The 14,624-nt window shown below is 42.0% G+C and overlaps 2 protein-coding genes across 2 annotated transcripts; one reads left to right on the top strand and one right to left on the bottom strand.

Annotated features, from left to right (window-relative positions):
* The first annotated feature begins 623 nt into the window (after positions 1-623).
* tm4sf20 (transmembrane 4 L six family member 20) lies at positions 624-7,203 on the top strand. The gene is made up of 4 exons (XM_004917813.3): positions 624-1,205; positions 2,236-2,301; positions 3,801-3,952; positions 5,384-7,203. Exons 1-4 carry the CDS (start codon positions 1,023-1,025, stop codon positions 5,667-5,669), a joined length of 687 nt encoding a protein of 228 aa, XP_004917870.1. The 5' UTR covers positions 624-1,022; the 3' UTR covers positions 5,670-7,203.
* Positions 7,204-7,427: 224 nt separating this feature from the next.
* Positions 7,428-13,888, bottom strand: mrpl44 (mitochondrial ribosomal protein L44). Its single transcript, NM_001011374.1, is given in 4 exon segments — positions 7,428-7,857; positions 9,825-10,003; positions 10,472-10,940; positions 13,725-13,888. Coding segments are annotated over 4 exon segments (969 nt in total). The 5' UTR covers positions 13,874-13,888; the 3' UTR covers positions 7,428-7,685.
* Between the last annotated feature and the right edge of the window lie 736 nt (positions 13,889-14,624).

Here is a 14,624-nt window from a genome sequence, read left to right as displayed (position 1 = left end):
ACTCTATGTTTATTTTAGAGCAAGTCTTGTGTCACCTACAGGCCAAGCAGAAAAGTGTCCTTATTCAATGCTAACACAACTGTGTACCTGTATGGGAACCAGTAATAATGTCACCTTGCAATTATTACTGAACCAGTAAAGATGTTAGAAAGAGATATTGGGGATCAGATGACCATGGTTACAACCTCACTGCTCTCATTGTAAAGAAGCATCTACATTGCTTCAAATGAAAGCTGATATTTTCTATGGGAAGAATACCTCTTTCTCCAGAGAAAACAACCCCAAACTTTACAGTTTAACCTCATAGTTAAATCTTCCATCCCCTTTATCAGTTTAGTTGCAGTCTCTGCACTCTCTCCAGCTCATTAATATCCTTCTTAAGGACTGGAGCCCAAAACTGCACTGCATACTCAAGGTGAGGCCTTACCAGGGATCTAGAAAAATTATGTTTTCATCCCTTGAGTTAATGCCCTTTTTTATGTAAGACAGCACTTTATTTGCTGTAGTACCACCAAATGACTGTGCCTAGAATTACACAGCTTTTTATCCACACCCCCCCCCCCAAATCCTTCTCAGTTAAGAAACATACTAACATATTAAGTGTGTAACAACTAACTATAAAGTTGCTAGATGCAGGACATGCCTTCTGATTCCATGGAGGTTGTTCAGAGATGCTGTACAATGCAGCCCTTGGCCAATTTGTTGGTCTGGTTCCCATATTTATATATACACACAGTAGATCTATTGCATTATGCTGTACAAATAGGAATACTCTCTCTGCTTATATCATAAGATTTTTTTTTTATGCAGTGTATAAAGGTACAGAAACACCATAGTCAAATGAGTATCACTGCCCTATTTGATAGTTTCCTGCTGGGAATGGACTCTGGACCTGCTGACTTCCAATAGATGCAGATTTATTTTCCCCTTTCTGCTAAATTTTAACTTTGCCTACACACATTAATGCAACACAGCAACAGATACCAGTCAGTCTGATACTGGATTCATAGGATTCTCCCAAGATGACTTGCACTGAGCGTTGGTCCTCCTGCAATGGATTCTTCCTTCTGATATTATCGTTATTGGCTATTGCATTTAACTTGACCCCACTGATTGCAGATTATGTGGAAGATGGAAGACTCTTTGTTAGCCCTATCTCATGCTACGAGTGGTGGCTGCCCGGTTTGGTCGGAGGAGGACTACTGGTAAGCAGGTTTTCTTTTCTGTTTGACCCCATCTACATAAGGACGACCAACTTGGCAGAAATAGCTTGCATCAAATAGAACCCTTCCCATTACCCTGGAACGTTTTTGAATAGGGCTCAGCACAACCTAGGTGGGATCTTAGATTAAGTTGGTCTCTCCTTTACGGAAGAGCAGTGGGGCCACCAAAAAAAAAAAATCTGTTGAATTATGACATTTAATCTCATAATTATGACTTTAAAATGTCGCAGTTATGACTTTTAAACTCATAATTATGACTTTTTAAAGAGTCGGATTTTTTTTCTGTTTTAAAAGTCATAATTCAACAGAATTTTTTTTCTTTTCCGTACTCCTTTCCCTACCACCAGCACAGAAGTGTTTTGGTGTAGCTATTTAAGGATCACAGAGACATTTAATGGGGGTCCAGTTATGTTCTAATAAGGTAAAACCAACATGAAAGTTAAGGCTTAAGGCTATTATCACTCAACTTTTGTTAACATGGCTTCTCCTGAGAAAAGATGAAAAGAATAATCACGACTTATGTGTCCAGAAGTCATTTAGACACAAAAAAGCCTAAGCTATTCCATCGGGAAACACCAAGAACCCTATTTCTTGCACTCTAACCACCAAGTAAATACATTAACTAATCAAGGTATGAAATGTCAATTTTACATTACAAAAAAGTGCTCTGTAGTGCGGAAAAACAAGGCAACACTATTGATTGACTTCTTTCATTGATAATGGGTGATCTAGTCGATAACTATAACAGAGTTAATAAGTACAGCACTATAACCGATAATGAAAGTCTCATGAATTAGAACATAAAATGTATTTACAATTATTTACAATACAAATGTATTTTGTTAGGAAAAATTAAAATTGGATAAAGGAAAAGCAAAGAGAACTGGGCTATTTTGAATGCTAAACAACATGTTAGATACAGCTGCAGTGCTATTCAGAAACCATATCCAGATGTTGGGTTTTTTGTCTGAAGAAAAGCAACATTAACATCTTTCTCTAATACAACTCACAGGTCCTACCGGCTGTATCAATGACACTGGCTGCAAGGAAGAAGGGGAGCTGTAATTCCAGAGGAGGGGTAAGTGCTGGACACATTCATAATTGATGGCCCATATATTAATGGATTTGCTCAGGCAGACCTACACTGTATTGTCACTGTGAATTGTGACAGCCTGTGCTTCTATCCCACCCCATGTATAACCTATAACAATATGGGAGCTTCTATCCCACCCCTTGTATAACCTATAACAATATGGGAGCTTCTATCCCCCCCCCATGTATAACCTATAACAATATGGGAGCTTCTATCCCACCCCATGTATAACCTATAACGATATGGGAGCTTTTATCCCACCCCATGTATAACCTATAACAATATGGGAGCTTCTATCCCACCCCTTGTATAACCTATAACAATATGGGAGCTTCTATCCCACCCCATGTATAACCTATAACAATATGGGAGCTTCTATCCCCCCCCATGTATAACCTATAACAATATGGGAGCTTCTATCCCACCCCATGTATAACCTATAACGATATGGGAGCTTCTATCCCACCCCATGTATAACCTATAACGATATGGAAGCTTCTATCCCACCCCATGTATAACCTATAACGAAATGGGAGCTTCTATCCCACCCCATGTATAACCTATAACGATATGGGAGCTTCTATCCCACCCCATGTATAACCTGTAACAATATGGGAGCTTCTATTCCACCCTATGTATAACCTATAACAATATGGGAGCTTCTATCCCCCCCCATGTATAACCTATAACAATATGAGAGCTTCTATCCCACCCCATGTATAACCTATAACAATATGGGAGCTTCTATCCCACCCCATGTATAACCTATAACAATATGGGAGCTTCTATCCCACCCTATGTATAACCTATAACCTATAACACTATCCAATAACCAATATCTCTTGCTGGCATGCAGATTTGCAGTGGCTCAAAACATGGTAGTGGGATAGTATGTAGCTAGTTTAGTGCACCACAGCAAATCCACACCAAACATTTTAAGCTATTCTCAGCTATAAGGCCATAGACTTTCAAACTAATGTAAGCTGTTGGGTTAAACAACATTATGAATTTTTGGCTAGGCTGCTCAGCGCAAGAGAGCATTGTGACCAACCAGTATAGCTCTTTGACTCCCTTTGGCACAGTTTCCCAGAAATATGTTAGTGACCCCAATATTACATCACATATTGGCCCCAAAAATATGGGACATTGGCTCTAGCATTTCATGACACTGTGGCCCCATCAGTATACTGGACCCACAAAATATGGCAAAAATTGTCCCCACCATTTGGGTTTTGTGCTGCCTGTGTCTAGCACTCATCATTTGCTCCCATCTGTTTAAATGTTCTCATTTGGGTCATCATCTAACTCAATGGATCAATCCTATTTGGGCATTCATGTTGATAGAATCATTGGGCAGTATCAGCTGTGGGTCAGTCACATTGCAATAAAGCAGGCTGTATTATGGGTTACCATTGTCATTAATTACTTTTTATACACGTCAGCAAATGGCTTCTGGTCCTTGAACAATACCTGATTTTTCCCAGATGCTGGCGTCAGCCCTTCTGAGTGTGCTCAGCATTATCGGAGCTGTTTACTGCACTATCATCTCCCTCTTTGCGGTTGCCAAAGGCCCTTTGGTTTGTGAGACTGGAAGCCACGAGCTGAGCAGTTGTGATTACACCTTAGCCAACCTCAGGTAACAGCCAGCTTTCCTTTTGTCTTTTTGCCAGAATCCATAAAAACATAAGTTGACTTATTGCTCAATGGGGCACATTCAGACTGTATGCTACCTATTTTGGGCAGGGGGCCTTTCACTGCTTTGTTACCATAGCAGAGCAATGTTTATTTTCAAGCAGCAAATACCATGTCATCTCTTTGATCAATGCAGCACAGCCATCTCTAGCTTACGTGTGCTTATTAGCAGGTGCTCCTACTAGTTGTAGAATTCTTAGTGTATCAGATGGAAGTGTGGGACTGGCCAGACTGGGGATGACTTTGACTTAGCTGGCCAGCCTGAATATTTTGGTAGATTAATGCACAGAATGTGTTTACATTAATTTATAGTATGATTTAGCGAGTGCTATTCTGATGCAATTTCTTCATTTTTTATTATTTGTGGATTTAGCTTTATGATCATCAACTCTCCAGTCTGGAATTTTAACAGCTATATGGTTACTAGGGAACCCTAGCAACCAGGCAGTGGTTTGAATGACCAACTGGAATATAAATGGGATAGGATGACCAGATCACTTGAAATTTCAGACATGTCTAATAAATCAATGTTGCAGGCCAGCACTGATTGCATTTTAATTAAACTACAATCAGTTCAGCCCTGATGGCTGGAGTTTCAAGAATTGTCCTAGAATTTTCAAGTGATCTGATCAACCCAGAATAGGAGTGCATCTGAATAGAAAGGTAAGTAATCAACAGTAAGAATAACAATGCAACTGTAGCCTCACAGAGCAATAGCTTTTTGGCTGCTGGGGTCAGCCCTTTTGAAAGCTGGAAAGAGTCAGGAGAAGGAAAATAATTTAAAAAACGATAAAAAATAAAGACCAATTGAAAAGTTGCTAAGAACTGGCCATTCTAAACTTTCTAAAAGTTAACTTAAATATGAACCACCCCTTTAATGTCCTTAACTTATTGATAATGGGTGAGTGCAGAAGATCCCTTGCTTTGGTCTGAATTCATTTTATGATTGTGCATTGCACAGCAGGAACCCCCATATATATGTAGGGATTCTACAAACATTGGGTGCCCTTACCGAGTCTGTGGCTTGGAAAAGGGGTATCTTGGTATGGAAGAACCTCCCGCTTTGCCTTTACCCCCCTCAACAGCTAAATGCAGCAAAATACACAGCCTTGTGTAGCTGGTTGACGCTGCTTGAGACTGTTTACTTTAAAACTACTAGCAGAAGGCATACAATGCTTACTGGATGGAGAACCGTCCCTCGGCCATGGCTTTTGTAGCCACAGTAGCCCGAGTCTCATCAGGACAGGCTGCACTAGATCAGGCACCTTACTCACCCATGCTGTCCTGGGCTAAAAGTTTAGATGGAAAGATGAGAGGTGATATGTATTATATTGTCTGCAATACACAGTGTGATAATGCTTGATCTCTGCTACAGCTCTAACTCCTTCAAAGAGCTCCGGTTTGATCTGGCCTGGCTCCTGAACTCCACCTGCAGCCCAACAGTAGATCTTGGCATTACAGCAGCACAAGGAATTATTCCCAAGAAGGACCTTTCCATAGAACTGAATGAAGACACACAGAAGATAATCCACATCACTGTGTTTGTAGCGCTGGCCATTATCGGGCTAGTAGAGGCTTTGGTGGCCATCAGCCAGGCTGCCGCTGGGTTGTTTGGCTTCATATGTGGAACATCCAAGAGAGGACAAAGCCAATATGCCTAAGAAATAAAGGACAATGAAATATAAAATCACCACAGGGATTCCAATTAGTTTGGAACCCCTCAGTGACTTTAGTGGCAAACCTTCTGCCCAGGGCTTACTCTCCTTTTCTTAAAAAATATTATTGTTGGATACTGTTGTGCATAGTATGCCAGGCTCCCAGGTACCCCTTGAACTGCTGTCTAACTGGGCACACACACAGGCCAGGGCAATACACGGGATACCTGGAAGCTCCGCACAACAGTACAGTCGGTGCACTTTTTTTACTGAAGAAGAACCACCAGGCCTAGGGTATGAGGTTTGTAATTAGTCAGTTGAGCTCTAACAATTTGTCCCCCTGCAGTGATTTGATGTTTCATTTTAAGTAGGGATTGCTATAATATCACACACTGTAAAGCTGGGTAGACATGGTAAGATTTGCTAGTTTGGCAAGGTAGCCACTTAGCTGATTAGTTTTACTCAATTTGGCAACCATCATGGCCACATAGGACAGCATCAACATGCCGATTTGGTGTTTATCCGATGGAATATTCAAACCTGCCAGCTATTCAAACCAGCTATTCTGGCAGCTATTGATCAGACAGGACCTCCCAAGGGCCTCATAGAGAGGCTGATATGCTGCCCAATTGGCAGTTTGTATTGGTCTATGTATGACCATCTTAAGAATTCATTAGGCATTTCCCAAAATATGAACTGCCATCTCCTCCGGTGACAGAGAGTTGACATATTTTGCCACATAAAGAAATTATTATATTGACAAAGTAAAAAAACAAAATAAAAAAAAAATCTAGGGGAAGAATTATTTCACTCCCTCCCATTGCCTAACCAGTTGTAACAAATGAAAGAATCTATTTTCAATATCAACACAGAGCAACCCAGCAGACTGTCTCAGATCAGCTGGTGCTACAGAAAAGCCCAATACTGCTGTTTAACCCCTTGGGCCTCACAGGCTCCAGCACTGTAGAACTTACGAGTGATAAACATATGTGCACTGTATGAATGTATACTGCACTGCTGCTGTGAAAACACCCATCTTCCTGCTGTCACTGCTCCTGACATGAGATGGTAATCGCCCTGGCATGGAATAGAGACAGGCTGACCTCAGCACCAAACTGTTTGCAGACAAAATGTACTACTGGCCTTAGGCCAGGCTGCTGGTGGTATTTGGTCAACTTCATAAAAATGATGTGTGGCGCTGCTTGGTCAATATGTACCCAAAGGATTTACAACAGAAGAAGCTACTCTATTTGTAACTTCTAGGAAATTCCGAGCCTCCTTTCAGTTTGAGACCGACTCTTGTACTTGCTAAAGAAAATGTAATTAACGCTATTAACACTAACAATATCTGCTATTTAAATACTGTTTATTCAAGCTAGGCCATTATTTATAAATAAGGCTTACAATGATCTACTTTTCCACATTCTTCATATATATTTATCCACATATTTTGTAAAAATGTGTGCTTGGTTAATGTGAAATTAAATCTTGCCATAAATCTTGCTTTTTAGTATGTAATAAAATATCCTATTTGTTCCAACTGGTCATAATTTTTTGGCTCTACAGATAAAAGTTGTGGTCTCTGCCCCTCCAGACCAAGTAAGCAGCTTATAAACCACTGTAAATGGCCACAGGGAGACTGCATGACCATAATCCTATGGGTCTTTGTAAGACCCTCTGTAATCCAACTGTAAGCCCCCCAGTGGTGAATGATCTGATCAAATTTAACCTAGAACAGCTTTATAGACATGCAAGCATTAACTGTTTGATATAAGGATATGGCTATTTATTTGTTTCCTATCAGTGGTACAATTAGTACAAAAACAAATGAGAGAATGACACTGGTTACAACATTCCTTCTTTGCTGAGGAGACAAGGAAATGGCATTTTAAAATTTTGCCAAGATGAAATGTACAGCCAGATTTACTGGCCACTGCTTCCGGTCTGGAACTGAAGCCAAAAACACCAATAAGTCAGTTTTCTTTCCCATATGTGGTCAGGAAAGGGAGTCATAGGCAGGCTCTAGCTCCTGTGTATGGCCTCTTTTTCTGTAATCTCTGGAGAGGTGGAAGAATAATCCCATGGCCTCCTGTTCTCTGTGAATCCAAACATCTTTCTCAGAGCCACGCGGGCAGCCTCCTCTTCTGCCGCAGAGATAGATTCCCCGGGACCCTCGGCAATCAGTTTTTTATCACTGCAAATTAAAGAAAGAATGCTCAGCAAAAGTCATGGTAATAAAGTAAATATCATTTTTAAAGTAAGGCAACATCACACGGGGCACTTTTGAAGGCTAATGCTATCAGACAGAAAACAGTGGGGGTCAAAATGCCCTGCTCTACCTGTCTATCTATATAGAGTACGCTTCTGAACACTTTTGCATTTTACATTTTTTTTTTCTTTTTTGATTTCAAACCTATTAAGCTTTTTAAAATTGCTACTATAATGAATTTTGGAACAATAGTGCCACCTGCTGGTCACTTATCCAACTGTACAGTTACCGTATATACTCGAGTATAAGCCGATCCGAATATAAGCCGAGGTACCTAATTTTACCTAAGAAAACTGGAAAAACTTATTGACTCGAGTATAAGCCTAGGGGAAATGCAGCCGCTACTACTAAGTTTTTTTTTAACTGTCAGGCAAGTTTGGGAAGGCTAAGGAGGCTGCCATACTAAGTAATGATAAGATGGAAATTCAAGCAACTGGCAAGCTTTGGTTAATTCTGTTTTTCTGCCCCAATGTCCTGCTAAGGGTACCATATATGCGGATTCCCAAATCAGTGCCTGCTGCCTCTTCCATTGGCTTGGCCTGTGAGTGAAGTATACGGTGTTCTGCATGTGAGCCACACTGAGTGGCAGCATTGTGTGCTAGAAAATATTGGCCTCTTAACTCTAAACAGTAACAGTTAACTGTTAACGGTAGATATAACTCAGCAAAAAAGGAGAAAAACAGCAATGGGTTGTTGCACTTCTTTAACACCCCATCCCTTTTCCCCTGAAACACCTGTATGGCACAGGTGTGGAACAGACCCCTTAGTCATGGCCTGGAATGCCCCCTGAGAAAAAGGTTAAAGTAAGACACTGCCCAATCAGGGCCCTGCGTTGCGTCCCACACACAGACAACCATCTTACCCGCTTGCCCCCCTCCGCTTGCTTATCAGGTAGAGCAGGAAAAGAGACGCGCCAGCTACAGACGCCATGGTCACTGTCAGGGGAAAGGGCGGAGCTTAGACAGAAGGGAAGCCGGTCACCCACCCGCATCATTCTGGGAAAGCAATAACCCCGGCCACAATTCTTACCACATTGCTGTCACCATGGAAACCGCTTCAAGTTTCAGGTGCCGAACTTTGAATACAATTTACTTTCTCTGCGCGCTAAATTTGGACGGTCACGGCACAGCCTAGAGCAGAACTGGGCTATTGTTACGCGCCCTTGCGCACTGAGTTTTCCCAATACCGGTGCTGTGTGCTGCCGGGTTTTAGTTGCTGTATGCGCTTCCGTCCTTCGGGGGGGGGGGGGGAATGGGGGTGTGTGCGCAGCGAATGCCATCTTCAAACACTGCAGTTCTCCCGGCTGGCTGCTTTGCTGTTTCAGGAGTCATGACCAGCAGTGCAAAGAATATACATTGCAAAGACAGATGTGGTTTTATGTATATACTCGAGTATAAACCGAGGGTGCCTTTTTCAGCACATTTTTGGTGCTGAAAAACTCTGCTTATACTCGAGTATATACGGTATAGAGAACACATTCAGAAGGAAAACTGTTGTAATTTTGCTCTGTTCTGGAACAATATGAGAAAGGCTCTCTGAGGTTTCTGACCATGGCCATCCTCACACTTTAACTGAATTAGTGAAGGTGACTGCACAACGTGGATTTTGCTGTTTCAGGGAGAACATGCAAACTGCTTACAGACAGTGCCATGGTTGTTATTGAAGTCAGCATTGCTATCCATTGCACCACCCACTTTTTTAAGCATTCTTCATTTAGATTATGACTGTTATAAAAAATAAGGCATTAAGGCTAAATCTGCTCCAGTGTCTGCAACGGAACTATGGGTGCACATACAAAAGGTAGGAGATAAGCAGAGGGGCTGTTTCTCTGCCTGCGCTTATACACAGGCCAAGAAACAGCCCCATGTGGCATTAGCCATAGAGGTACTCACCAGTATAATCCAACAAAGTAGACTGGTAGAACAGTAGCAGCTCCACATTCTCTAGTCAGCCTGGGTTCAGGAAGAGGGAGGTTTCTATGGGAGAGCTCTTGCACCAGCAAAGACATGGGGTCTGCAATTAACCATATATCAAAGAGGTCCTTTCCGATCAGCTGTGCGAGTAGAAAATCCTAGAGAATAGCAGAGGGTGGTGAGAATTGTGTTTGTAATGAGATACAGCAAAATCAGAACTAGAACAGGAACCTTCTATCCATAGTAGAAGGCAGAATCACTGAGGGATGGGCACCTCCCAGGGAATCTAATCACTTACTTCAGATAGTACTCATTTACTCAATAGTAAAACACCTACGTCCGGCTCATGAATCCTCCGGTTACACTGAGTAGGAGAAACAATATCTTATCCGAAAGCAGTTGTATTGTGCAGTGCTGATTCTTTATGAAAGAACTCCGGCACAATGCACTGAGATGGCATCTACACACCAGTATTACAGCTAACTACAGTCAGGCCCCAGTTGACCTGAGTTACTGTGTGGGACTGAATGCATATGACAAAAGCCAGGGTCACACAAAAGCACATCATGTTACCCTGCAAGTAAAACTAATACATACAGCAAAGATCATAGGAAAGAGCGACCTACCCTGATAAACAAACCAGCTCTCTGGGTGCCACTGCTCTGCAGCAAAGCTCCAATGATAGCAAAGAAGGTTCTGTAAACAGTTAGTGGGTCCAGAGGACACTCTGAGCCAAGTGCCAAGTCCTCCACTGCTAAATTCTGAGCAACATGGTTTATAACCTCCTGGCTACTAAGGTGATCAACCAGAGATTTGATGCCATCAGGAGGCAGGTTAGGGAAGCCGTGCTCGAGGGTTTTCTGCAGATATGTGGCAGTGAAATCAGAGCCTACACCAGCAAGCTCCTCATTATCCTGCAGGTTCAACATGGCCATCTCCTTGTCAAGGCCAAGCTCCTGACGTCGCTGCTCCTCCTGTTCAACGTAGGTCTTATTCACAAATGCAGTCTTTAGTAGTTGTATTGAGAAACTCTCATTTAAACGCTGGGAGAAAGCCAGAACCTCTGCATGGTAGTCAAAATTTGGCTGTTGCGACCTGAAACAAAACGCAGGTTAAAGTGCTGATTTCCATATGAGAAAAATACATAAAAGATTAGCTGCCAGGCCTATCCAAGTGCTTTCTTTATGCCACTGGCTGGCGTGTTTTACAAGCCACTTATGTTTAGCAAAACCATTGGCTCTAGGACAAACAGGTAAAGTCTCAGGTAAATAAGAGGATAGTTTATCATCCCATGTATCTTACTGGGGTCTTGCTCTCCCCCCCCCCCAACCCCTCCCCATTTCCAAAAAAGTTTGATACTTTGTAAGATAAAATGAAAATGGGATGATTTGAAAATGATTTAAACCATATCAAAAGCTGACTTATTTTAATCTGATGCCAGCAGCACATTTCAAAAAAGTTGGGAGAGGGGGAACCAAAGATTGGAAAACTTGTATAATGGTAAAAAGAGCAGATCCCAGAGAGCCTGGGTCTCTCACAAGTAAAAACCGTGCAGGCAAATATTGCAGCAAATTAATGATAACAATCCTCAAGTAAAACTGAAAATAAAGAATTCAGGGATTTCATCATCTACATAATACCATAAAATAATTCAGAAAACACAGAAAAATCTATGTACACAATGGACAAGATAACCAATGGGACAGCTGTGATCTTTGGGCCCTCAGGCGGCACTGCATTAAAAACAGGCCCAGTTCTGTAGTGGGATCACTGCCTGGGCTCAGGAATACTTCCCAAAGCCACTGTCTGTCAACTCAGTTCCATAAAGGCAAGTTCAAACTGTACCATATAAAGAAGAAACTGTATATAACAGGGGTGGGCAAACGTTTAGGCTCAGGGGCCACATTGACTTTTAAAATTTGACAGACGGGCCGGGCCAGCACCGTCTCCGCTCATCAGTCCCCTAGGTTTTGTGTCGCTGCGCTTACATGCAGTCTTGATGCCAAGTCTTGCGTGATAAGACTTGCGGAGTCGGGATTTTCTGAAAGAGAGAAGATTGCAGACTGCGGTCTCTGTTCGGAAAAGCGAGACACACCAATCCTCGGCGGGCCGGATTAAAATGACCAACGGGCCAGACGTGCCCCGCGGGCTGTAGTTTGCCCACCCCTGGTATATAAACACAGACACCTTTTTTGGCCCCAAGCCCACTTAAGATGAACGGAGGCAAAGAGGAAAACTGTTTGTTATCAGCATTAAAGAGTCCGGATACTAAACTGGCACATTATTAAAGGAAAAATACGAAAAAGGAGAAGCTCAAATCCTGTATCAGGCAAGAATGGGGCAACATTTCCCTTTCAGAACTCCAGCAATTGGGAGACCGAACCCTCGGCCAACTTTTTTGAAAAATGTTGCTGGCATCAAATTTAAAATGTAGTACAGGTACAGGACCTGTTATCCAGAACATTTGGGACCTGGGGTTTTCCAGATAAGGGATCTTTCTGTAATGCGGATCTTCATAACTTAAGTCTGCTAAAAATCATTTAAATTTGGAATAAACCCAATAGGATAGTTTTGCCTCCAATAAGCATTAATTATATCTTAGTTGAGATCAAATACAGGTACTGTTTTATTATTATTACAGAGAAAAGGGAATCATTTAACCATTAAATAAACCCAATAGGGCTGTTCTGCCCCCAATAAGGGGTAATTATATCTTAGTTGAGATCAAGTACAGGTACTGTTTTATTATTACAGAGAAAAAGGAATCATTTAACCATTAAATAAGCCCAATAGGGCTGTTCTGCCCCCAATAAGGGGTAATTATATCTTAGTTGGGATCAAGTACAGGTACTGTTTTATTATTACAGAGAAAAGGGAATCATTTAACCATTAAATAAACCCAATAGGGCTGTTCTGCCCCCAATAAGGGGTAATTATATCTTAGTTGGGATCAAGTACAAGGTACTGTTTTATTATTACAGAGAAAAAGTAAATCATTTTTAAAATTGGAATTATTTACTTATAATGGAGTCTATGGGAGAAGGCCTTCCCATAATTCGGAAATATCTGGATAACGGGTTTCCGGATAAGGGATCCCATACCTGTATTAGTACATGTAATACTTGTTGTAGTATATAAAAATAAGATTTCTCTTTTTTTTAACATTGTGTGTGTTGCATTTGTGCTGTTTGCAATGATATACAGGGCTTAAACAATTTGCAAACCATCCTATTCTCTTATTAATTTTAGTTTACACAGTGTCCCACTCTTTCTTTTAAAAGGGTGTTGTAAATAAGCTGGTATAACCTAAAAAATAAAAGATGGTATTATTTGCCTGAGTTGCTAGGGTGAGATATTATACATGACTTAAAAGTTAAATATTTAAAGGGGTAGTTAAACTTAAAATGTACTTTTAGTTTTGACAATTAGCTATTGACTTTAACATTTGTGACTTTTGACTTTGGCTGTGGCGCAGTCAGGCTGGGGGCCAGTTATCTGGTTGCACACAATGAGCAGCAGCATGAAAATAAAAGATGTTAAATAGATTCGGCCAGATATTATCTGTATTCATCTAAATCCAAAACATGATGAATTAGGAGCTGTTACTTAGGAATAAAGGACTGTGTGCCATTGCTGTGTAACTAAGGGCAAGCAATGGCCTCACTCAGTGACAGGAATCTGGGGGACTGTTCCCTCCCCGCACAGCTCAGTGTAGGAAGTGCAGTGAGTATATTAATGCGCTTATATGGGGAATGTGATTGAGTGTAGGGATCTATATGTACCGGAACAATCACTCGGTTTAGTTCTCCGAGTCTCAGTACCGCCATTCTCAGGCTGAAGCTGACTCTCACACCGAGCTGTCACATGTGCCATTCTTACCTTGGAATGGGCTCCGGGGGCCCGGCCACTTCCCGCTGCCTCTCTAAAGCCCTGAGGTACGGCTGCAACCAGCGCTTCTTCCCCCGGACTGGAATCCAACGTGGCCCGGACACTGCTAGAGACCGGAGTCCCAGCAACAGGGACGCCATGGTATAGCCAAGGCCAATAGGTCACGTCACTCCCGGAACGCTTAAGCTGAGGACCGGTTGCTTGCAGGAAACAAATTTAGGAACACTTCCGCTCTCTACTCTGTGTCAGGCCCGCTCACGTGATTACATAGTTTTAGGCTTTACTAGTGTTAGTGGCGGTCCTGGGGCGCAGGGTTTAGCACTTGTATAACAGACTGTGTAGATCAGGGGCCCTCAAAGTTATCCGTGAGCAACATTTACATATAAAAAAAGTTGGAGAGCAATGCAAGAAAGAAAAAGTTTCTTAGGGGGTGACCAATAAGGGCTGTGATTGGTTAGTTGGTAGCCCCTATGGGAACTGGCAGGTTACTGGAGGTTCTGCTTGGCAGGACACTTGTGGGCTCATTCATTAAAGTATGATTAGGAATACAAAAAAAAAAAGTTTTCATTCTGCATTTTTTTCACTAATTTGTGATTTTTTTGTACTTTGAGTCAAAATTTACACAACAAAATCGTATTTGTCGCACCGAGTATCAAAGTTTCGGATTCGTTTAAGTTTAATTATTGTGACTTTCCTTGGGCCGGGTTGGAGCTGCAGAGTGCCATTGAGCCCTATGGGAGGCTTTCCTTGGGCCGGGTTGGAGCTGCAGAGTGCCATTGAGCCCTATGGGAGACTTTCCTTGGGCCGGGTTGGAGCTGCAGAGTGCCATTGAGCCCTATGGGAGACTTTCCTTGGGCCGGGTTGGAGCTGCAGAGTGCCATTGAGCCCTAT

Source organism: Xenopus tropicalis, chromosome 5 (genome assembly GCF_000004195.4).
Source record: "Xenopus tropicalis strain Nigerian chromosome 5, UCB_Xtro_10.0, whole genome shotgun sequence".
Lineage (NCBI taxonomy): Eukaryota > Metazoa > Chordata > Amphibia > Anura > Pipidae > Xenopus > Xenopus tropicalis.
The sequence above is the reverse complement of the archived record's forward strand: the minus strand, read 5'-3'. Positions and strand labels throughout refer to the sequence as shown.